At 63.6% G+C, this 23,999-nt stretch overlaps 2 protein-coding genes across 2 annotated transcripts; both read right to left on the bottom strand.

Annotated features, from left to right (window-relative positions):
- Nucleotides 1-179: 179 nt before the first annotated feature.
- Nucleotides 180-13,099, bottom strand: PNKP (polynucleotide kinase 3'-phosphatase). The gene is made up of 16 exons (XM_054052413.1): nt 12,965-13,099; nt 11,965-12,011; nt 11,385-11,669; nt 11,197-11,276; nt 10,010-10,067; nt 8,672-8,779; nt 8,309-8,380; nt 6,821-6,869; nt 5,566-5,636; nt 4,133-4,225; nt 3,791-3,884; nt 2,695-2,756; nt 2,490-2,599; nt 2,307-2,394; nt 1,084-1,145; nt 180-347 (listed from the first exon to the last, which is right to left on the bottom strand). The coding sequence occupies exons 1-16, from the start codon at nt 13,080-13,082 to the stop codon at nt 227-229; spliced, it is 1,518 nt and encodes a 505-aa protein (XP_053908388.1). The 5' UTR covers nt 13,083-13,099; the 3' UTR covers nt 180-226.
- Nucleotides 13,100-16,207: 3,108 nt separating this feature from the next.
- On the bottom strand, nt 16,208-20,345 carry KCNA7 (potassium voltage-gated channel subfamily A member 7). The gene is given in 5 exon segments (XM_054052360.1): nt 16,208-17,101; nt 19,711-19,800; nt 19,802-20,010; nt 20,013-20,040; nt 20,042-20,345. Coding segments are annotated over 5 exon segments (1,383 nt in total). The 5' UTR covers nt 20,237-20,345; the 3' UTR covers nt 16,208-16,240.
- Nucleotides 20,346-23,999: the final 3,654 nt, after the last annotated feature.

Here is a 23,999-nt window from a genome sequence, read left to right as displayed (position 1 = left end):
AATCCGGATTGGGGGGGAGCAATCCGGATTGGGGGGGAGCAATCCGGTTTAGGGTTGAATCCGGATTAGGGGCAGAAGAAGGGAGGAATCCATGGGGGGGGGGTGATCCAGATTATGGGGGGGTGGAAAGGATGGGGGGTGTTGGATTCACAGAGAGGAATCCAGATTGAAGGGGGGGGGGGGGTTGTAGTGCCTTTATTGGGGTTCGGGGGGGTTCCGGGGGGGCTCATCCGGCGCTGAACTGCAGGAAGAGGCGCTGCCGGGAGGGATCCCCGAAACGCGGAACGAAGCGAATGCGCAGAATGGAGGAAAAGCCCTCAGCGAGAGAGGGGGCGACGAAACGGCTCCTGAGGGCGAAAAGGAACCGTCGGAACAGAGCCCCCCAAAAAGAAACCCCTCCCGGGAACCCCACCATCCCCCAAACACCCCCCAAAGAGCCCCCCAAAACCCTCCAGGACCCCTAAAGTCCCTCCTGACCCCCCAAAACCCTCCAGGACCCCTAAAGTCCCTCCTGACACCCCCAAACCCTTCAGGACCCCTAAAGTCCCTCCTGACCCCCCAAAACCCTCCAGGACCCCTAAAGTCCCTCCTGACCCCCCAAAACCCTCCAGGACCCCTAAAGTCCCTCCTGACCCTGAAAGTGCCTTCTGAACCCCCAAACCCTTTAGGACCCTTAAAGTCCCTCCTGACCCCCCAAACCCTCCAGGACCCCTCCTGACCTCCCAGGACCCCTAAAGTCCCTTCTGACCCCCCCAAACCCTTCAGGACCCCTCCTGACCCCCCCCAAAACCCTTCAGGACCCCGAAAGTCCCTTCTGACCCCCCCAAACCCTTCAGGACCCCTCCTGACCCCCCAAAACCCTCCAGGACCCCTAAAGCCCCCCCCCAAACCCCCCAACCTTGTCCTGACCCCCCCAAACCCTTCAGGACCCCCCCAGCACCCCAAAAAACCCTCCAGGATTCCACCTAAAAGCCTTCCCAACCCCCCCCAGTTCCTCAGGACCCCCCAAAAAAAACCCTCTGACTCCCCCAAACCCCTTCCGTGTCCCCCAAATCCCCCCCCGGACCCCCAAATCGCCCTCACCGGTATCCGTGGAGGACGACGTCGGTGATGGGGATGTGATCGCTCTCCGTCATCTCCCGGAACTGGGGGGGCGGGGGGTCAGGGCTGCCTCCCAGTGCCCCCCAGTTCATCCCAGTGCCCCTTTCCGTAGCTCCCGGTGCCCTCCCAGTCCGTCCCAGTGCCCTCCCCCTGCTTCTGATTACCCTCCCAGTAGCTCCCAGTCCCTCCCAGTGCCCTTCCCCTACTTCCGATTACCCTCCCAGTAGCTCCCAGTGCCCTCCCCCCGATTCCCAGTACCCTCCCAGTAGCTCCCAGTGCCTCCCAGTACACTCCCCCTGCTTCCCAGTCCATCCCAGTCCCTCCCAGTGCCCTCTCCCTGCTTCCCAGTAGCTCCCAGTCCCTCCCAGTCCCCTCCCCATGCTTCCCAATACCTCCCAGTGCCCTCCCCCTGCTTCCCAGTCCCTCCCCATCCCTCCCAGTGCCCTTCCCCTACTTCCGATTACCCTCCCAGTAGCTCCCAGTCCCTCCCAGTACCCTCCTCCTACTTCCCAGTCCCCTCCCAGTCCCTCCCAGTGCCCTCCCCCTGCTTCCCACTCCCCTCCCAGTCCCTCCCAGTGCCCTCCCCGTGCTTCCCAGTCCCTCCCAGTCCCTCCCCATCCCTCCCAGTGCCCTTCCCCTACTTCTGATTACCCTCCCAGTCCCTCCCAGTGCCCTCACCCTGCTTCCCACTACCCTCCCAGTCCATCCCAGTCCCTCCCAGTGCCCTCTTCCTGCTTCCCAGTAGCTCCCAGTGCCCTCCTCCTACTTCCCAGTCCCTCCCAGTGCCCTCCCCCTGCTTCCCACTCCCCTCCCAGTCCCTCCCAGTGCCCTCCCCGTGCTTCCCAGTCCCTCCCAGTCCCTCCCCATCCCTCCCAGTGCCCTTCCCCTACTTCTGATTACCCTCCCAGTAGCTCCCAGTCCCTCCCAGTGCCCTCACCCTGCTTCCCACTACCCTCCCAGTCCATCCCAGTCCCTCCCAGTGCCCTCTTCCTGCTTCCCAGTAGCTCCCAGTGCCCTCCCCCTACTTCCCAGTCCCTCCCAGTGCCCTCCCGCTGCTTCCCAGTCCCTCCCAGTCCCCTCCCAGTAGCTCCCAGTCCCTCCCAGTGCCCTCTCCCTGCTTCCCAATCCGTCCCAGTCCCTCCCAGTGCCCTCCCCCTGCTTCCCAGTCCCTCCCAGTCCCTCCCAGTCGCTCCCAGTGCGCTCACTCTGCAGTTGTGCCGCGCCAGCTCCAGGTCGGCGGTGAAGAGGAGGCAGCGACACGGGACGGCGGCCGCAGCGGCGCACGCCACAAACCTGGGGGGGGGTCAGGGGGGAACTCAGGAGGGTCCTCAGGCTTTTTGGGGTTCCCCCCCTCCTCGCTTTGGGGGTCCCCCCCCCCTCCTCCTCACCTCTTCCGCGACTCCACGTCGGGGTTGGTGTTATCGACGACCACGGGGCGGCCGGCGGCCAACGCGGCCTCGCAGGCGCTCACACAGCGCTGCCACGAGCCCAGAGTGTCCTGGGGGGACACGGGGGGGTCACGCGGGGTCACCCCCGGCACCCCCAAACCCCGTGGGGACCCCCAAACCCCGTGGGGACCCCCCAACTCCTCACCCGGTTGACGTAGGCGTAACCGGCGGGAACGAAGTGCGTCTGCAGGAAGGTGGATTTGCCGGCTGGGGGGCAGCACGAGAGGCTGGGGGTCAGGGGTCATGCTTAGGGGTCAGAGGTCAAGGCTGGGGGTCAAGGTAGAGCGTTACGGGTCAGGGTTTGGGGCCGGGGTCACAGTTAGGGGTCAGAGATCAAGGTTGGGGGTCAAGGTAGAGCATTAGGGGTCAGGGGTGACAGTTAGGGGTCAGAGATCAAGGCTGGGGGTCAGGGTAGAGGATTAGGGGTCAGGGTTAGGGATCAGGGGTCAAGGCTGGGGGTCAGGGTAGAGGGTTAGGGGTCAGGGTTTGGGGCCAGGGGTCACGGTTAGGGGTCAAAAGTCAAGGCTGGGGGTCAGGGTAGAGGATTAGGGGTCACGGTTAGAGGTCAGGGGTCACAGTTAGGGGTCAGGGGTCACAGGGGTCAGGGTAGAGGGTTGGGGTCATGGTTAGAGGTCAGAGGTCAAGGTTGGGGGTCAAGGTAGAGGGTTAGGGGTCAGGGTTGGGGGTCAGGAGTGACAGGGGTCAAAAGTCAAGGCTGGGGGTCAGGGTAGAGGATTAGGGGTCACAGTTAGGGGTCAGGGGTCAAGACTGGGGTCAAGGTAGAGGGTTAAGGGGTCAGGATAGAGGGTTAGGGGTCATGGTTAGAGGTCAGAGGTCAAGGTTGGGGGTCAAGGTAGAGGGTTAGGGGCCAGGGTTTGGGGCCAGGGGTCACGGTTAGGGCTCAGAGTAGAGGGTTAGAGATGAGGGTTAGGGGTCAGGGTTGAAGTTTGGAGTCAGGGTTTGGGGTCAGGGGTCACAGTTGGGGGTCAGAGGCCAAGGTTAGGGGTCAGAGATCAAGGATAGGGGTCAGGGTTGAAGTTCGGGGTCAGGGTTTGGGGCGAGGGGTCAAAGTTGGGGGTCACAATTGGAGTTTGGAGGGTAAGGATGGGGTCAGGGGTCAATGTTGGGCTCAAAGTTGGGGTCAGGGTTAGATTTTGGGGTCAGGGGTCAGTGTTGGGGTCAGAGTTGGGGGTCAGGGGTCAGAGTTGGGGGTCAGGGGTCACGCTCGGGGTGGCGCTCACCTCCGGGGAAGCCGACGGCCACCACCACCTCAGGGCCGGCGCCGAGGAGGCTCTCGGAGGGGTCCCACGACGGCGCCGCCGCGTCCAGAGAGCGCTGCGGGGACAAAGGGGGTCACAAAAAGGGGGGGGGACAAAAAGGGGGGACACGAAAAGGGGGGGACATGAAAAGGGGGGGACATGAAAAGGGAGGACACGAAAAGGGGGGGGACAGGAAAAGGGGGGACACACGGAAAGGGGGGACAAAAGGGGGGGGACACAAAAAGGGGGGGACACAAAAAGGGAGGGACACAAAAAAAGGGGGACATGAAAAGGAGGGGGTCCCGAAAAGGGGGTGTCACTCACGGGGTCAAAGGTCGGGAGGGTGAAGGGCGCGGGGTCCCAACCCAGGAAGAATTCCTCCGGCGTCCGAAACCGCAGCCCCGCGTTGAGCGCAAACTGGGAAAGGAGAGGAGGGACTGGGAGGGAACTGGGAGGGACTGGGAGGGGACTGGGGGGGGACTGGGAGGGACTGGGAGGGGACTGGGAGGGGACTGGGAGGGACTGGGGGGGGACTGGGAGGGGACTGGAGGGGACTGGAAGGGGACTGGAGGGGACTGGGAGGGACTGGGAGGGGACTGGGAGGGAACTGGGAGGGAACTGGGAGGGACTGTGAGGGACTGGGAGGGACTGGGAGGGAACTGGGAGGGAACTGGGAGGGAACTGGGAGGGACTGTGAGGGACTGAGGGGACTGGGAGGGAACTGGGAGGGGACTGGGAGGGACTGGGAGGGGACTGGGAGGGGACTGGGAGGGGACTGGGAGGGACTGGGAGGGACTGGGAGGGAACTGGGAGGGGACTGGGAGGGACTGGGAGGGACTGGAGGGGACTGGGAGGGACTGGGAGGGACTGGGAGGGACTAGGGGGGACTAGGGGGGACTGGGAGGGACTGGGAGGGACTGGGAGGGACTGGGAGGGGACTGAGAGGGGACTGGGAGGGGACTGGGAGGGGACTGGGAGGGGACTGGGAGGGACTGGGAGGGAACTGGGAGGGACTGGGAGGGACTAGGGGGGACTAGGGGGGACTGGGAGGGACTGGGAGGGACTGGGAGGGACTGGGAGAGACTGGGAGTGGACTGGGGGGGAACTGGGAGGGAACTGGGAGGGACTGGGGGGGATTGGGAGGGACTGGGAGGGAACTGGGAGGGACTGGGAGGGACTGGGAGGGAACTGGGAGGGATTGGGAGGGATTGGGAGGGACTGGGAGGGAACTGGGAGGGAACTGGGAGGGAACTGGGAGGGACTGGGAGGGACTGGGAGGGACTGGGAAGGAACTGGGAGGGACTGGGAGGGACTGGGAGGGACTGGGAGGGAATTGGGAGGGAACTGGGATGGACTGGGAGGGACTGGGAGGGGACTGGGAGGCAGTTTTGGGGGGGGTGGGGGGGTACTGGGAGCACAAGACAGAAGCGCAGCTCTATGTTGGAAGTAGACTGGAGGTTACTGGGATGTACTGGGAGGGACTGAGTACAAACTGGGAGGGACTGGGGTGGACTGGGAGGGAACTGGGAGGGACTGGGAGAGCCTCAGGGATTGGGGGAGGCAGTTTTTGGGGGGGTGGGGGGGGCACTGGGAGCACAGGGCAGAAGCGCAGCTCTATGTTGGGAGTGGACTGGAGGTTACTGGGAGAGACTGGGATGGACTGGGAGGGAACTGGGGGGGAACTGGGAGGGAACTGGGAGGGTCACGGGGGCAAACGGGGGTCCCCTCTCAGTTTTGGGGTTCCCCCCCCCCCGTACCAAGCGGTCACTGCAGGAGAAATCCTTCTTCTTGCGCCCGGGGGCCCAGTTTGGGGGGCGCCCGGCGGCATCTGGGGGGGACAGGGGGGGTCAGGGGACCCCAAAACTGAGGGGGGACCCCAAAACTGAGGGGGGACCCCAACTGCCCCCCCTCCCGGGACCCCCAAACCAGAGGGGACCCCAACTGCCCCCCCTGGGACCTCCAAACCAGGGGGGACCCCAACTGCCCCCCCTCCCCGGGACCTCCAAACCAGGGGGGACCCCAACTGCCCCCCCACCCCGGGACCCCCAAACCACAGGGGACCCCAACTGCCCCCCCACCCCGGGACCCCCAAACCACAGGGGACCCCAACTGCCCCCTCCTCCCCGGGACCACCAAACCAGAGGGGACCCCAACTGCCCCCCCCCGGGACCCCCAAACCACAGGGGACCCCAACTGCCCCCCCTCCCCGGGACCCCCAAACCAGGGGGGACCCCAACTGCCTCCCCCTCCCCGGGACCCCCAAACCAGTGGGGACCCCAACGGCCCCCCCCCCCGGGACCCCCAAACCAGGGCGGACCCCAACTGCCCCCCCTCCCCGGGACCCCCAAACCAGGGCGGACCCCAACTGCCTCCCCGGGACCCCCAAACCAGGGGGGACCCCAACTGCCCCCCCCCCCGGGACCCCCAAACCAGGGCGGACCCCAACTGCCCCCCCTCCCCGGGACCCCCAAACCAGGGGGGACCCCAACTGCCTCCCCCTCCCCGGGACCCCCAAACCAGGGGGGACCCCAACTGCCCCCCCCCCCCCCGGGGCCCCCAAACCAGAGGGGACCCCAACGGCCCCCCCCCCCCCGGGGCCCCCAAACCAGGGGGGACCCCAACTGCCCCCCCCCCCCCCGGGGCCCCCAAACCAGGGGGGACCCCAACTGCCTCCCCCGGGACCCCCAAACCAGGGGGGACCCCAACTGCCCCCCCTCCCCAGGACCCCCAAACCAGGGGGGACCCCAACTGCCCCCCCTCCCCAGGACCCCTAAACCAGGGGGGACCCCAACTGCCCCCCCTCCCCGGGACCCCCAAACCAGTGGGGACCCCAACTGCCCCCCCCCCGGGACCCCCAAACCAGGGCGGACCCCAACTGCCCCCCCTCCCCGGGACCCCCAAACCAGGGGGGACCCCAACTGCCTCCCCCGGGACCCCCAAACCAGAGGGGACCCCAACTGCCCCCCCCTCCTGGGACCCCCAAACCAGGGGGGACCCCCAAACTCCCCTCACCCCCCACATAGAAGCTGTCGGACACCGACACGGGGACGTCTCCATTCAACTGGGAAGAAACCAGTAACACCAGTTCAGACCAGTGACGGTGCCCCATCCTCCCCAGGGGCCCCCCAGTAGCTCCCAGTGCCCTCCCAGTACCTCCCGACGCTTCCCAGTGCCCCCCAATTCCTCCCAGTTCATCCCACTGTCCCCCAGTTCATCCCAGTCCCCTCCCAGTTCATCCCAATGTGCCCCAGTTCATCCCAGTGCCCTCCCAATTCATCCCAGTGCCCTCCCAGTTCATCCCAGTGGCCCCTAGAAGCTCCCAGTCCCCTCCCAGTTCATCCCAGTGGCCCCTAGAAGCTCCCAGTCCCCTCCCAGTGGCCCCTAGAAGCTCCCAGTCCCCTCCCAGTTCATCCCAGTGGCCCCTAGAAGCTCCCAGTGCCCTCCCAGTTCATCCCAGTAACCCCTAGAAACTCCCAGTGCCCTCCCAGTTCATCCCAGTAACCCCTAGAAGCTCCCAGTCCCCTCCCAGTTCATCCCAGTGGCCCCTAGAAGCTCCCAGTGCCCTCCCAGTTCATCCCAGTAACCCCTAGAAGCTCCCAGTGCCCTCCCAGTTCATCCCAGTGGCCCCTAGAAGCTCCCACTCCCCTCCCAGTTCATCCCAGTAACCCCTAGAAGCTCCCAGTCCCCTCCCAGTTCATCCCAGTAACCCCTAGAAGCTCCCAGTCCCCTCCCAGTTCATCCCAGTGGCCCCTAGAAGCTCCCAGTGCCCTCCCAGTTCATCCCAGTAACCCCTAGAAGCTCCCTGTGCCCTCCCAGTTCATCCCAGTAACCCCTAGAAGCTCCCAGTGCCCTCCCAGTTCATCCCAGTGGCCCCTAGAAGCTCCCACTCCCCTCCCAGTGGCCCCTAGAAGCTCCCAGTCCCCTCCCAGTTCATCCCAGTGGCCCCTAGAAGCTCCCAGTCCCCTCCCAGTTCATCCCAGTGGCCCCTAGAAGCTCCCAGTGCCCTCCCAGTGGCCCCTAGAAGCTCCCACTCCCCTCCCAGTTCATCCCAGTAACCCCTAGAAACTCCCAGTCCCCTCCCAGTTCATCCCAATGCCTCTCAGACACTCCCAGTCTCCTCCCAGTTCATCCCAGTGCCCCCTAGAAGCTCCCAGTCCCCTCCCAGTGGCCCCTAGAAGCTCCCAGTGCCCTCCCAGTTCATCCCAGTAACCCCTAGAAGCCCCCAGTGCCCTCCCAGTTCATCCCAGTAACCCCTAGAAGCCCCCAGTGCCCTCCCAGTTCATCCCAGTAACCCCTAGAAGCTCCCACTCCCCTCCCAGGTCATCCCAGTAACCCCTAGAAACTCCCAGTCCCCTCCCAGTTCATCCCAATGCCTCTCAGACGCTCCCAGTCCCCTCCCAGTTCATCCCAGTGGCCCCTAGAAGCTCCCAGTGCCCTCCCAGTTCATCCCAGTAACCCCTAGAAGCTCCCAGTCTCCTCCCAGTTCACCCCAGTACCCACCTGCTCGCAGAGATGGTCCCACATGCCCAGCACCGGTTTCCGATGGATCCCCGGCCCCGTGGCCACCAGCACCTACCGGGGGGGGTGGCACAGTTTGGGGGGTGCCCTGTGATTTTGGGGGTCGCTGGGACCTTGGGGGGCACTCTGTGGGCTCAGGGGGGGTCCCCATAATTAGGGGGCGGAGCCCATAATTGAGGGGGGCTATAATTAGAGAGGGGGGGGCCCTGGGAGGCTCCTGGGGATGTGGGGGCATCTTCAGGCTCTTAGGGGGGCTTCCCCTGGGATTGAGGGGGTCCTGTGGGTTTGGGGGGGAGTCCCAGAGGTTTTGGGGTGTCCCTCCCCGGGTTTTGGGGTTCCACCTACCTGCAGGGGAACCCCCAGGCGCTGCGTCACCGCCTCCACCTTAGCCTGAAAGGCGTCAACGCGGAGGCGCCCGCGCGAGATCCCCAACTGATTCGTGAACACCACGAGCTGGGGGGGGAAAAAAGGGGGTTCAGGGGGGAAATTGGGGGGCTGGGGGGCGGCGGGGGGAAAAGGGGGGAAATAGGGGGGATAAGGGGGGGTCTGGGGGGAAAAACAGGAGGAAAAAAGGGGTTTGAGGGGCGAAAGGGGGGATCCTGTGGTGGTTCAAGAACACTGCAAACTTGGGGGGGGCGGGAAAAAGGGGGGACAGGGGGGGATTTGGGGGGGAAATGGGGGATTTGGGGGGAAATTGGGGGGTTTGGGAGGGAAAAGAGGGGTTTGGGGGGGAAAAATGGGGGTCTAGGGGGGAAAATAGGAGGAAAAAAGGGGTTTGGGGGGGAAAAGGGGGATCCTGTGGTGGTTCAAGAACACCGCAAGCTGGGGCGGGGGGGGGGGAAGGGGGGGATTTGGGGGGACAAAGGGGGGCCGGGGGGGATTTGGGGGGAAAAATGGGGGGTTTGGGAGGGAAAAGAGGGGTTTGGGGGGGGAAAATGGGGGTTTGGGGGGAAAAATAGGAGGAAAAAAAGGGGTTTGGAGGGGGAGAAAGGGGGGATCCTATGGTGGTTCAAGAACACCACGAGCTGGGGGGGGGGGGTGGGAGAAAGGGGGGATTTGGGGGGACAAAGGGGGGCCGGGAGGGATTTGGGGGGGAAAATGGGGGGTTTGGGAGAGAAAAGAGGGGTTTGGGGGGGAAAAGAGAGTCTGGGGGGGAAAAAGGAAGGTTTGAGGGGGGAAAGAGAGGGATTGGGAGTAAAAATGGGGGGTTGAGGGGGGAAAAAGGGGTTCAAGGGGGAGAAAAGGGGGGGGTTCAGGGAGGAAAAGGGGGGTCTGGGGGGAAAATGGGGGGGTGGGGGGGAAAAAGGGGGGCTGGAGGGCAAAAAAGGGGGGCTGGGGGGCAAAAGCGGGGTTGCAAGGGGTTCTGGGGGGCAAAGGGGGGGGTTGAGAGGGTTTTGGGGGGCAAAAGGGGGAGTAAAAGGGGAGTCAGGGGGTAAAAAGGGGGGGTCGGGGAGTTAAAAAGGGGGGGCAGGGGAGTAAAAAGGGGGGCAGGGGACTAAAAAGGGGGGGCAGGGGAGTAAAAAGGGGAGTTTGGAAGGGTTTGGGGGGGCAAATAGGGAGACAAAAGGGGGTTTTTGGGGGGCAAAGGGATCTGAAAGGGAAAAAGTGGACTGAGAGCAAAAAAAGGGGGTTCGGGGGGGGAAAAAGGGGGTTCAGGGGGGAAAAGGGGGGTTTGGGGGTCACCTTGTAGCCGTCGCTCTGCAGCCGCTTCAGCGCCCGCGGGACTTCGGGGTACAGAACTCTGTGGGAAAGGAAATAAACTGGGAGTGGGCAAAACTGGGGACCCCCCACCCCAAAACTGCACCCTGGGACGCTTCCCCCCCCCCCAAAGATCCCTTTTGGGGTCTCCGTTCCTTTTTATGGGGTCCTGACACCCCAAAACCCCACACTAGGCCCCCCCAGCACCCCTAAAACAACCTCTATGGGGTCTCTGCACCCCAACACCCCCCCAGCCCCCGCGCACCCCAAAACCTCACACTGGAAACCCTCACAGCACCCCAAAACTCCACAGAAGGGCCCCCCCTAGCACCCCTAAAACAATCTCTATGGGGTCTCTGCACCCCAACACCCCCCCAGCCCCCGCGCACCCCAAAACCTCACACTGGACCCCCCCAGCACCCCAAAACCCCCACACTGGGACCCTCCCAGTACCCAAAATCCATACAGCAGGACCCTTCCCTGCACCCCAAAACCACTTAGATGGGGTCTCTTCACCCCAAATGCCCCCCCCGCACCACCCCTGCACCCCAAAACCACTTAGATGGGGTCCGTGCACCCCAAATTCCCCCCCGTACCCCCCCCAGCACCCCAAAACCCCCTACTGGGACCCTCCCAGTACCCAAAATCCATACAGCAGGACCCTTCCCTGCACCCCAAAACCACTTAGATGGGGTCTCTTCACCCCAAATGCCCCCCCACACCCCCCCTGTACCCCAAAACCACTTAGATGGGGTCTGTGCACCCCAAATTCCCCCCCGCACCCCCCCCAGCACCCCAAAACCCCCTACTGGGACCCTCCCAGTACCCAAAATCCCCACAGCAGGACCCTCCCCTGCACCCCAAAACCACTTAGATGGGGTCTCTTCACCCCAAATGCCCCCCCCCACCCCCCCTGTACCCCAAAACCACTTAGATGGGGTCTGTGCACCCCAAATTCCCCCCCGCACCCCCCCAGCACCCCAAAACCCCCTACTGGGACCCTCCCAGTACCCAAAATCCCCACAGCAGGACCCTCCCCTGCACCCCAAAACCACTTTGATGGGGTCTCTTCACCCCAAATGCCCCCCCGCACCACCCCTGCACCCCAAAACCACTTAGATAGGGTCTGTGCACCCCAAATTCCCCCCGTGCCCCCCCAAACCCCCACTCACCGCCAGTCGTCGGGAGCAGTGGGGAAGACCTTCCCCGATTTGGTGGTGATGAGGGTCCCATCGAGGTCAAACCCTGCGATCTGGGGGGGCCGCGGAGGTTAAAAAGGGGGGGATCCCCAAAACTGGGGGGTCCCAGAAGACCAAGGACCCCTAAAACGCAAAGAGGGGACCCCAAAACTCAGCCATACCTGAGCGCTGTTGGGGACCCCGGGGGGAGTGAAGATGAGGAGGGAGCCGTGCCGGTGCCAGGCGTCGCCGGGGGGGGGGCTCTGCGGTTTGGGGGAGCCCCCCTGGATTTGGGGGGGCTCTGGGGAAGGGCTGCGGGGCCGTTTGAGGGTACGGGGGGACCCCTCAAAGTGGAGCCGGTGCGGGTAGAGCCCATTCACCAAGCAGAGCGTCTGCCCGGGGCGTAACGTGCAGCGCCCCCCCCGGCCCAGCGGAGCACCCCCCACAGAAGTGGGGTTCACCCCAAGCTGGAAGGGAGGGGGGGGGAGAGAGATCGGTGAGGGGTAACCCCAGGAATTCTTCAGCACCCCCAAAAACCTGAACCCCCCCCCAAACCCACAATCACCCCTGACCCTCCCCAAACCCCCTCAATCACCTCCTGCCCCCCAAAACCCTCAGGGCCCCCCCAATCATCCAGGGCCCCCCCAATCCTCCCTGGCCCCCCCAAACCCCCCCACCAAACCACTAGGGCCCCCCCCAAACCTTCAGGGTCCCCCCCAAAACCACTAGGGCCCCCCCAAACCCACCAGGGCCCCCCCAAACCTGTGTGACTGTCGCCGTCCCCTCAGCATAGTTGGCCACGATCTCCACTGGGGGGGGGACACAGAAATTGGGGACCCCCCTCAACACTGGGGGGGCCTCAGCCCTGGAGGGGGGGGGCCCTGAAGGAGGTTTTTTGGGGGGGGGGGCAAAAGGGGGGGGAGTGAGAGGGTTAGAGGGTATGTAGGGGGGCCTGGGGGGGCCCTGAGGGTTTTGGGGAGCCCTGGGAGGGGGTTTTGGGGGGGGGATCAGCAAGGGGGGGGGCGACGGGGGGGGGGTGTCAAGGAGGTTTGGGGGTTCCGGGGGGGGGGGTCCACAGTCCCAGGGAGGTCTGGGGGGGTCGGGGGCACAGGGGGGAAATTGGGGGTCCCGGGGGGGGGGGGGGGGGGGAGTCACAGGGAAGGCGTTGGGCGTCACGGTGGGGTTTAGGGGGGTCGGGGACGGGTTGGGGGGGTCGGTTTTGGGGGGTCGGGGGCGCTTTGAAGTGCGGGGTCGGTTTGGGGGGGTCGGAGGCGGTTTGAAGGGGGGGTCGGGGGCAGTTTTGGGGGGGGTCGGGCGGTTTGAAGTGGGGGTCGGTTTGGGGGGGGTCGAGAGCAGGTTTGGGGGGGTCAGAGGCAGTTTGAAGGGGGGTCGTTTTGGGGGGGGTCGAGGGCAGTTTTGGGGGGGTCAGTGGTGCTTTGAAGTGGGGGGGTCGGTTTGGGGGGGTCGGGGGCGGTTTGAAGGGGGGGTCGGTTTGGGGGGGTCGAGGGCAGTATTGGGGGGTCGGGGGTAGTTTTTGGGGGGTCACGGGCGGTTTGAAAGGGCGGCGGTTTTGGGGGGGGTCGGTTTGAAGGGGGGGGTCGGTTTGGGGGGGGCTCGGCGGTGCTTTAAAGTGGGGGGTCGATTTGGGGGGGTCCGGGGGCGCTTTAGGGCGGGTCGGGGGCGCTTTGAAGGGGGGGTCGGGGACGTTTCGGGGGGCGGTGGGTTGGGGGGGGTCGGTGCGGGGGTCCCGGGGGTCCCGCACCCTGTCGCCTGGAGCACTTGCGGTCGGTGACGCCGCTGAGCGGCCCCCGGCCCAGCAGCACCGCCCGCCCGTCCGGCAGCGGCACCGCCCGCCCCGCGCCCCGCAGCTCGCACCGCATCCCCCGCCGCTTCCCGCCCCGCGCCGCTTCCGGCCGCCCCCTGAGGCGCTTCCGGCCTCCCCCTGAGGCGCTTCCGGTTTGGCGGCAATAGAGTCGCCGAGCGCAGCCCAGTCCGCCGCTTCCGGCGCTGGAAGGGCCCGCGCGACCCATAGAGGGGAAGGGGGGAGCGGTCCGCCAGGGCGGGGGGGCGGGGACTGGGAGGGACTGGGAGGGACTGGGAAGGACTGGGAGGGACTGGGAAAGGCAGAGAGGCACTGGGAGGGCACTGGGAGGGCACTGGGAGGGCACTGGGAGAGACTGAGGGGGCACTGGGAGAGACTGAGGGGGCACTGGGAGAGACTGGGAGGGGCTGAGAGAGGCTGGGAGGGCACTGGGAGAGACTGGGAGGGCACTGGGGAGGGCTGAGAGGTTCTCAGAGGGCACTGGGAGGGGCTGAGAGAGACTGGGGAGACACTGGGAAGGGCTGAGGGAGACTGGGAGGAACTGGGAGCGCACTGGGAGACACTGGGAAAGACGGGGAGGGCACTGGGAGACACTGGGAGGGACTGGGAAGAGGACTGGGAGGCAATGGAGTGCACTGGGAGGGCACTGGGAGACACTGGGAAAGGTGGGGAGGGCACTGGGAGAGACTGGGAGGGACTGGGAAGAGGACTGGGAGGCAATGGTGTGCACTGGGAGGGCACTGGGAGACACTGGGAAAGGTGGGGAGGGCACTGGGAGAGACTGGGAGGGACTAGGAAGGGGACTGGGAGGCAATGGAGTGCACTGGGAGGGCACTGGGAGACACTGGGAAAGGTGGGGAGGGCACTGGGAGGGACTGGGGGGACAGTGGGAGGAACTGGGAGGGCACTGGGAGACACTGGGAAAGGCGGGGAGGGTACTGGGAGAGACTGGGAGGCACTGGGGGGGCCACTAGAAGAGGACTGGGAGGCACTGGGAGACACTGGGAAAGGCAGGGAGGGCACTGGGAGAGACTGGGAGGCACTGGGAGGGCACTGGGAGGCACTGGGAGGGCCGTTCGCGAGCCCCCCCCGGCCCAGTGTCACCTTTATTGTCTGTGTCCCCCCCCCAACACACACACACTCGTGCATCGCACGAGGCGCCGTGCGACCCATCCGTGGGTTCCACCACACGAAGGGCAGAGGGGGACGTGCGCACGCGCTCGTGCGACGGCCGCCGCGGCTCCTGTCCTCGTGTCCTTCTGCGTCCTCGTGTGTGTCCTCGTGCCCCCTCGTGCATTCACGCATGTCCGTGGGCAGCTCGTGTGTCCTCGTGTGTCCTCGTGCCCCCTCGTGCATCCACACGTGTCCCTGGGCATTCTCGTGCCCCCTTGTGCCCCGTTGTGTGCTGTGGTTCCCCCTCATTTGTCCTCGTGCCCCTTCGTGCCCCCTTGTGTCCCCCTCGTTCATCCTCGTGCCCCCCTGGTGCCCCCTCGTACCCCCCTGGTGCCCCCTCGTACCCCCTTATCCATCCTCATCCCCCCCTGTGCCCCCCTCGCGCCCTCTTGTACCCCCTTATCCCCCCTTTGTGCCCCCCTTGTGCCCCCTCATCCATCCTCGTGCCCTCTCGTGCCCTCTCGTGCCCCCTCGTACCCCCTCGTACCCCCTTATCCATCCTCATCCCCCCTGGCGCCCCCTTTGTGCCCCTTTGTGCCCCTTTGTACCCCCTCATCCATCCTCGTGCCCTCTCGTGCCCCCTTGTACCCCCTTATCCATCCTTGTCCCCTCTTATCCATCCTCGTACCTCCTTTGTGCCCCCTTTGTACCCCCTCATCCGTCCTTGTACCCCCTTTGTACCCCCTTCATCCATCCTCGTGCCCCCCTCGTGCCCCCCTGGTGCCCCCTCGTACCCCCTTATCCATCCTCGTACCCCCTCATCCATCCTCGTGCCCCCCCGGTACCCCCTTTGTACCCCCTCATCCATCCTCGTGTCCCCCTTTGTGCCCCCTGGTGCCCCCCTTGTGTCCCCTCATCCATCCTCGTGCCCTCTCATACCCCCTTTGTATCCCCTTATCCATCCTCGTACCCCCTCTGTACCCCCTTATCCATCCTCATCCCCCCTCGTACCCCCTCATCCATCCTCGTGCCCCTTTGTACCCCCTTTGTCCCCCCTCATCCATCCTCGTGCCCCCTCGTACCCCCTTTGTCCCCCCTTATCCATCCTCGTACCCCCTTTGTACCCCCTTATCCATCCTCATCCCCCCTCGTACCCCCTTATCCATCCTCGTACCCCCTTTGTACCCCCTTATCCATCCTTGTCCCCCCTTTGTACCCCCTTATCCATCCTCGTACCCCCCTTTGTACCCCCTTATCCATCCTTGTACCCCCTTTGTACCCCCTTATCCATCCTCGTACCCCCTCTGTACCCCCTCATCCATCCTCGTACCCCCTTTGTCCCCCCTTATCCATCCTCGTCCCCCCTTTGTACCCCCTCATCCATCCTCGTACCCCCTCTGTACCCCCTTATCCATCCTTGTGCCCCCTTTGTACCCCCTTATCCATCCTCATCCCCCTTTGTACCCCCTTATCCATCCTCGTACCCCCTTTGTACCCCCTTGAGCCCCCCTGGTGCCCCCCTTGTACCCCCTTATCCCCCCTCATCCCCCCTTTGTCCCCCTTCATCCATCCTCATCCCCCCTCGTAGCCCCTTATCCATCCTCGTACCCCCTCTGTACCCCCTTATCCATCCTCATCTCCCTTTGTACCCCCTTATCCATCCTTGTACCCTCTCGTGCCCCCCTTGAACCCCTTATCCATCCTCGTGCCCCCTTTGTACCCTCTTATCCATCCTGGTGCCCCCTTTGTACCCCCTTATCCATCCTTGTGCCCCCCTTGTGCCCCCTTATCCATCCTCATCTCCCTTTGTACCCCCTTATCCATCCTGGTGCCCCCTTTGTACCCCCTTATCCATCCTTGTGCCCCCCTTGTGCCCCCTTGAGCCCCCCTGGTGCCCCCCTCGTACCCCCTTATCCCCCCTCATCCCCCCTTTGTACCCCCTCATCCATCCTCATCCCCCTTTGTACCCCCTTATCCATCCTCGTGCCCTCTCGTACCCCCTTTGTACCCCCTTATCTGTCCTCGTCCCCCCTCATCCACCCTCGTACCCCTCCCCGGTGCCCCCCCGGTGCCCCGTTGGTGCCCCCCCGCTGGCGTCGCCGCTCACACCTGGGTGACGAGCCGCCCCCCGGTGCCCATTTTGCCCCACCCGGCGTCGCCGTCGGCCATATCAACGCCATCATCATCGCCGCCATCATCATCGTCATCATGGCGGCGCTTGGCGCCGTGTGGCGGCGCCCCGGGATGGCGCGGGCACGGCGCTCCCGGTTGGCCTTCGCCGCCGCCTTCGCCGCGCAGTTCTCGCCGGTAGAAGAAGCTGAAGTTGGAGACGATGACGGGGACGGGCAGGGAGATGGTGAGGACGCCGGCGATGGCGCAGAGCGAGCCCACCAGCTTACCGCCCACGGTGACGGGCGCCATGTCGCCGTAGCCCACCGTGGTCATGGTCACCACCGCCCACCAGAAGGCGCGCGGGATGGAGGTGAAGGCCGTGGCGGCGTCTTCGGCTTCGGCGAAATAAACGGCGCTGGAGAAGAGGACGACGCCGATGAGGAGGAAGAAGATGAGGAGGCCCAACTCCCTCATGCTGGCGCGCAGCGTTTGGCCCAGGATCTGAAGGCCCGTGGAGTGCCGCGACAGCTTAAAGACCCGGAAGACGCGGACCAAGCGGATGACGCGGAGGATGGCCAAGGCCATGGCCGGTTGGGCCACGCCGCGCTGGCGCGCCAGCTCCGTCCCCAGCGCCACGAAGTAAGGGACGATGGCCGCCAGGTCGATGAGGTTCATGGCGTTGCGGAAGAAGGCGCTTTTGCTGGGGCTGGCGAGGAGGCGCACCAGGAGCTCCACGGAGAACCAACAGATGCAGACGGTTTCCACCACGAAGAAAGGATCCCACGCAGCCGAGGACCCGCGGGGAGGAGGAGGGGAGGAGGAGGAGGAGGCGTTGGCGGAGGCGGAGGAGGTCTGGAGGGGGAGAGAGGGGAAGGGTGAGGGGGGCCACCACCAAAGATGGGGTTCCTGAAGGGAAGAGACCATCTCCAACCCTTTATCCACCACCAAAGATGGGGTTCCTGAGGGGAAGAGAGTATCTCCAACCCTTTATCCACCACCAAGGAGGGGTTCCTGAGGGGTAGAGACCATCTCCAACCCTGGATCCACCACCGAGGAGGGGTTCCTGAGGGGAAGAGACCATCTCCAACCTCGGATCCACCACCAAGGAGGGGTTCCTGAGGGGAAGAGAGCATCTCCAACCCTTTATCCACCACCAAAGATGGCGTTCCTGAGGGGTAGAGAGTACCTCCAACCCTTTATCCACCACCAAAGATGGCGTTTCTGAGGGGAAGAGACCATCTCCAACCCTGGATCCACCACCAAAGAGGGGTTCCTGAGGGGTAGAGACCATCTCCAACCTCGGATCCACCACCAAAGAGGGGTTCCTGAGGGGTAGAGACCATCTCCAACCTCGGATCCACCACCAAGGAGGGGTTCCTGAGGGACAGAGACCATCTCCAACCCTCTATCCACCACCAAAGAGGGGTTCCTGAGGGACAGAGACCACCTACAACCCTTTATCCACCACCAAAGAGGGGTTCCTGAGGGGAAGAGACCATCTCCAACCTCAGATCCACCACCAAGGAGGGGTTCCTGAGGGGAAGAGACCATCTCCAACCTCGGATCCACCACCAAAGAGGGGTTCCTGAGGGACAGAGACCACCTACAACCCTTTATCCACCACCAAGGAGGGGTTCCTGAAGGGAAGAGACCAACTACAACCCTGGATCTACCACCAAGGAGTGGTTCCTGAGGGGAAGAGACCATCTCCAACCTCGGATCCACCACCAAGGAGGGGTTTCTGAGGGGTAGAGACCATCTCCAACCCTTTATCCACCACCAAGGAGGGGTTCCTGAGGGGAAGAGACCATCTCCAACCTTGGATCCACCACCAAGGAGGGGTTCCTGAGGGGCAGAGACCATCTCCAACCCTGGATCCACCACCAAGGAGGGGTTCCTGAGGGGAAGAGACCATCTCCAACCCTTTATCCACCACCAAGGATGGGGTTCCTGAGGGGAAGAGAGCACCCTACAACCTCAGATCCACCACCAAGGAGGGGTTCCTGAGGGAAAGAGACCATCTCCAACCCTTTATCCACCACCAAAGAGGGGTTCCTGAGGGGCAGAAGACCATCTCCAACCCTTTATCCACCACCAAAGATGGCGTTCCTGAGGGGTAGAGACCATCTCCAACCCTTTATCCACCACCAAGGAGGGTTCCTGAGGGGCAGAGACCATCTCCAACCCTTTATCCACCACCAAAGATGGCGTTCCTGAGGGGTTAGAGACCATCTCCAACCCTTTATCCACCACCAAGGAGGGGTTCCTGAGGGGAAGAGACCATCTCCAACCTCGGATCCACCACCAAGGAGGGGTTCCTGAGGGGAAGAGACCACCTCCAACCTCAGATCCACCACCAAGGAGGGGTTCCTGAGGGGCAGAGACCATCTACAACCCTTTATCCACCACCAAGGAGGGGTTCCTGAGGGGTAGAGACCATCTCCAACCTTGGATCCACCACCAAAGATGGGGTTCCTGAGGGGTTGTGGATGGTCTTTAACCCCCATGAACCCACAGTGGGTGGTGGATCTGAGGTTCTTGGTGGGCTTTGACCCCCAAGAACCCACGTTGGATGGTGGACCCAGAGCTCCAGATGGTCTTTAACCCCAAGAACCCACGTTGGGTGGTGGACCCAGAGCTCCAGATGGTCTCTAACCCCCACAAACCCTCTATGGGTGGTGGATCTGAGGTTCTTGGTGGGCTTTGACCCCCAAGAACCCACAGTGGATGGTGGACCCAGAGCTCCAGATGGTCTCTAACCCCCACGAACCCACGTTGGATGGTGGACCCAGAGCTCCAGATGGTCTCTAACCCCCACAAACCCACAATGAGTGGTGGACCCAGAGCTCCAGATGGTCTCTAACCCCCAAGAACCCACGTTGGATGATGGACCCAGAGCTCCAGATGGTCTCTAACCCCCACAAACCCACGTTGGGTGGTGGACCCAGAGCTCCAGATGGTCTCTAACCCCCACGAACCCACGTTGGATGGTGGACCCAGAGCTCCAGATGGTCTCTAACCCCCACAAACCCATGTTGGGTGGTGGACCCAGAGCTCCAGATGGTCTCTAACCCCCACGAACCCAAGTTGGATGGTGGACCCAGAGCTCCAAATGGTCTTTAACCCCCACAAACCCACATTGGGTGATGGACCCAGAGCTCCAGATGGTCTCTAACCCCCAAGAACCCCCAGTAGGTGGTGGATCTGAGGTTCTTGGTGGGCTTTGACCCCCAAGAACCCACGTTGGGTGGTGGACCCAGAGCTCCAGATGGTCTCTAACCCCCACGAACCCACGTTGGATGGTGGACCCAGAGCTCCAGATGGTCTCTAACCCCCAAGAACCCACGTTGGATGGTGGACCCAGAGCTCCAGATGGTCTTTAACCCCCACAACCCCTCTACGGGTGATGTCCCTGAGGTTCTTCGTGGCCTTCTTCCCCTGTAGGAGATCCCCCGACTCACGTGCGCGGCGGCCGCTTCCCCTCCTGCGGCGCGGAATTGGGGCAACGTCTCCAAGCAGAAGACGACGATGGAGATGAGGATGACGAGGACGGGAGAGGCAGGCGACGGCGCGGGCGGCGGCCGAGCTCTCGGGGTGTTCGCAGAGCAGCCACGCGCGGCGCCGCCATCGCCCCCCGGGCAGCGGCTGCGCCACCTCCACCGAGAAGCCCTCGGCCTGGCGGAGACGCTCCTCCGCTTCTTCTCCCAACTGATAGAAGCGGAGCTCCTCCAGGAAGACGTCCAAGGGGACATCCGGAGGCGCCGCAGTCTCCCACCGGATTGGTAATAGTATGAGGACAGCGCCGAAGGCGCCGCGGTGGCGGTCGAAGAAGTACTCGCGGCGGCGAGGGTCGAAGTAGAGCCTCCGTCGCCGGGGGTCCCCCAAAAGGGTGTCGGGAAAGCGGTGGAGGGTCCTCCCCAGGGTCTCGAAGCGCCGTCCGGCGACGTTGATGGCCACGCGCTCGCAGCAGCCCAGGGGTTCCCCCATGGCCGGGGGCGCCCCGGGGGCGCCGCCGAGGACGGACCCGAGGGCACGGTGAGGGGCGGAGGGGGCGGAACCAAAGGGCTTTGGGATCTGCGGCGGTGGAGGACCTCGAGGTTCTACGGCGATGGAGAAGTTTGAGGTTTCTACAGCAGTGGAGGAAGTTGAGGTTCTACAGCGATGGAGGAAGTTGAGGTTCTACAGCGATGGAGGAAGTTGAGGTTCTACAGCAGTGGAGGAAGTTGAGGTTCTACAGCGGTGGAGGAACTTGAGGTTCTACAGCGATGGAGGAAGTTGAGGTTCTACAGCGATGGAGGAAGTTGAGGTTCTACAGCGATGGAGGAAGTTGAGGTTCTACAGCAATGGAGGAAGTTGAGGTTCTACAGCGATGGAGGAACTTGAGGTTCTACAGCTATGGAGGAACTCGAGGTTCTACCAGCAGTGGAGGAAATTGAGGTTCTACAGCGCTGGAGGAAGTTGAGGTTCTACAGCAATGGAGGAACTTGAGGTTCTACAGTGATGGAGGAAGTTGAGGTTTACAGCAGTGGAGGAACTCGAGGTTCTACAGCGATGGAGGAAGTTGAGGTTCTACAGCGGTGGAGGAAGTTGAGGTTCTACAGCAGTGGAGGGACCTCAGGTCATTGAGTTTCCAAACAGAAGAACATCAGATCCTGTATGGAGGAACCTCATAACCCTCGAGAGTTCTACAGCAATGAAATGATCCTGAGCTTCTTGAGGTCCTACAGCAATGGAGAACCCTTGAGGTCCTACGGTGATGGAGAACCCTTGAGGTCCTACAGTGATGGAGAACCCTTGAGGTCCTACGACAATGGAGAACCCTGAGGTCCTACAGCAGTGGAGAACCCTTGAGGTTCCTACGACAATGGAGAACCCTTGAGGTCCTACAGCGGTGGAGAACCCTTGAGGTCCTACGGACCCCAATGGACGAACCTTTGAGGTCCTACAGTGATGGAGAACCCTTGAGGTCTACAGCGATGGAGAACCTTGATGTCTCTACGACAATGGAGAACCTTTGAGGTCCTACGGTGATGGAGAACCCTTGAGGTCCTACAGTTGTGGACAACCCTTGAGGTCCTACAGCAATGGAGAACCCTTGAGGTCCTACAGCGATGGAGAACCCTTGAGGTCCTACGGTGATGGAGAACCCTTGATGTCCTACAGCGGTGGAGAACCTTGAGGTCCTACGGTGATGGAGAACCCTTGAGGTCCTACGGCGATGGAGAACCCTTGAGGTCCTACGGTGATGGAGACCCTTGAGGTCCTATGGCGATGGAGAACCCTTGAGGTCCTACGGCGGTGGAGGAACCTCCGGTCGTTGGGTTCCAAACAAGAGAGGAACGTTGGGTCCTTCTGGAGGAACCTCAGACCCTCGAGAGCTCTACAGCGATGGAGCAAAGTCGAAGCTCTTGAGGTCCTCCAGCGCTGGAGGAGCTTCGAGTGTTGGAGGTCCTTCAGCCGAGGGTGAACTTTGCGGTCTTGGGGAGAGTCGCGAAGCGATGGAGAACCCTTTGGAGTCCTCGGGAGGACCCCGGAGCTCCGCGAGGGTCTCATGGGAGTCCTGGAGCGCCGCGGGGTCCTCCTCGAGGACCTCTCGGGGGGCCCTGGAGAGAAGGGGTCCCACTGAAGACCCGGTGGACACCATCCCAGGTGTCCCCTCTGTCCCCAGGTGTCCCAACCCCATCTCCAGATGTCCTCTACGTCCCCAGGTGTCCCCAACCCCATCTCCAGGTGTCCTCTATGTCCCCAGGTGTCCCCAACCCCATCTCCAGATGTCCCCTCTGTCCCCAGGTGTCCCCAACCCCATCCTCCAGATGTCCTTACGTCCCCAGTGTGTCCCCAACCCCATCTCCAGATGTCCTCTACGTCCCCAGGTGTCCCCAACCCCATCTCCAGATGTCCTCTATGTCCCCAGGTGTCCCCAACCCCATCTCCAGATGTCCTCTACGTCCCCAGGTGTCCCCAACCCCATCTCCAGATGTCCCCTCTGTCCCCAGGTGTCCCCAACCCCATCTCCAGATGTCCCCTACATCCCCAGGTGTCCCCAACCCCATCTCCAGATGTCCTCTACGTCCCCAGGTGTCCCCAACCCCCATCTCCAGGTGTCCCCTCTGTCCCCAGGTGTCCCCAACCCCATCTCCAGGTGTCCCCTCGTCCCCAGGTGTCCCCAACCCCATCTCCAGATGTCCTCTACGTCCCCAGGTGTCCCAACCCCATCTCCAGGTGTCCCCTCATTGTCACCGGGTGTCCTCTCTCATCCCCATGGTGTCCCCAACCTCTATCCCAGGTGTCCCCTCATTGTCACCGGGTGTCCCCTCTCATTCCCAGGTGTCCCCAACCCCATCTCCAGGTGTTCCCCCCCCCCCTTTGTCCCTTGGGGGGTTCCCAGTTGTCACCAAGTGTCCCCATCACCGGTGTCCCCGAGTGCCTCAGGTGTCCCCAACCCCCCTGTCCCCATGATCCCCCCCTTCCTGGGTGCCCAACCGGGTGTCCCCAACTGTCACCGGGTGTCCCCAACCCTGTCCCAACCATCACCGGCTTGTCACCGGGTGTCACCGGGTGTCCCCAACCCCTGTCCCCAACCGTCACCGGCTGTCACCGGTTGTCCACTGGGTGTCACCGGGTGTCCCAACCCTGTCCCCAATTGTCACCGGGTGTCACTGGGTGTCCCCGGTTGTCACCGGGTTGTCCCAACCCCTGTCCCCCGATGTCCCCAACTGTCACCGTTTGTCAACTGGTTGTCACTGGGTGTCACCGGGTGTCCCCAACCCCTGTCCCCAATTGTCACCGGTGTCCCCGGGTGTCTCCGGCCCAGCTGTCCCCACCCCTGCCCTCCGTCCCCGCCGTGGTCCCCCCTCCCCGGGGTGTCCCCAACCCCCCGATCCCCGTCCCCGCCTGTCCCCCAGCTGTCCCCCACCTGTCCCCACGTACCCCCGAGTGTCCCCAGGTGTCCCCAACCCCCCCCCTCTCCCCGTGCCCCCCCTCCCCCTCGGTGTCCCCCCCCTTTGTCACCGCTCTCCGGTTGTCCCCGTGTCCCCGCCCGGGTGGCGCTCGGCCCCGCGGTGTCGGGTTCCCCCCTCCGACGCTAAAAAATAACGGTGACACCGGGGGACAGCGCGGTGTCACCCCCCCAGCCCCCCCCGCGCCCCATAGCGATGCTCCGATGTCGCCATGGCAAACGGCAACCACCTGGTTGCCATGGCAACATGTCCCCCCCCTTTGGTTTCTATAGGGCAGGACCTGTTGCTCCCCCCTCCCTCCGGTTGCTAATGGCAACGACGGGGGGGGGGTGACATCCTGGTTGCTATGGGACAGGCAGAGAGGTGACAGCCTTCAGCCCCCTGGTTGCTATGGCAACAAAAGGGGAGGGGCATCGCCGTTGCTATGGGAGGGGGAAAATGGGCTGTTGCTATGGTAACGACACAGTGACAACCTGGTTGCTAAGGAGCAGGGAAGGGATGGACCCTCGTGGTTGCTATGGCAACGCCATGCAGGGGGGACTGTGACAGCCTGGTTGCTATGGCAACGAGCTGTTCTCCGCCCCCTTCCAAGTTGCTATGGCAACAGCACGGGGGGGCGGTTGCTATGGGGCAAAGTGCCATCGTCTCTCATCTCCCCCCCCACCCCGGTTGCCATGGCAGCGAAAGGAGGATGGGTCCCCGGTTTCCATGGCAACAAAGCAAAGGGCTCCCCCCGTTGCTATGACAACAACGCATGAAGATGTCAACCCCCCCCCTTACACACACAGCAG

Source organism: Cuculus canorus, chromosome 33, assembly GCF_017976375.1.
Source record: "Cuculus canorus isolate bCucCan1 chromosome 33, bCucCan1.pri, whole genome shotgun sequence".
NCBI lineage: Eukaryota > Metazoa > Chordata > Aves > Cuculiformes > Cuculidae > Cuculus > Cuculus canorus.
Note: the sequence above shows the minus strand (reverse complement) of the source record. Positions and strands in the feature narration are given on the sequence as shown.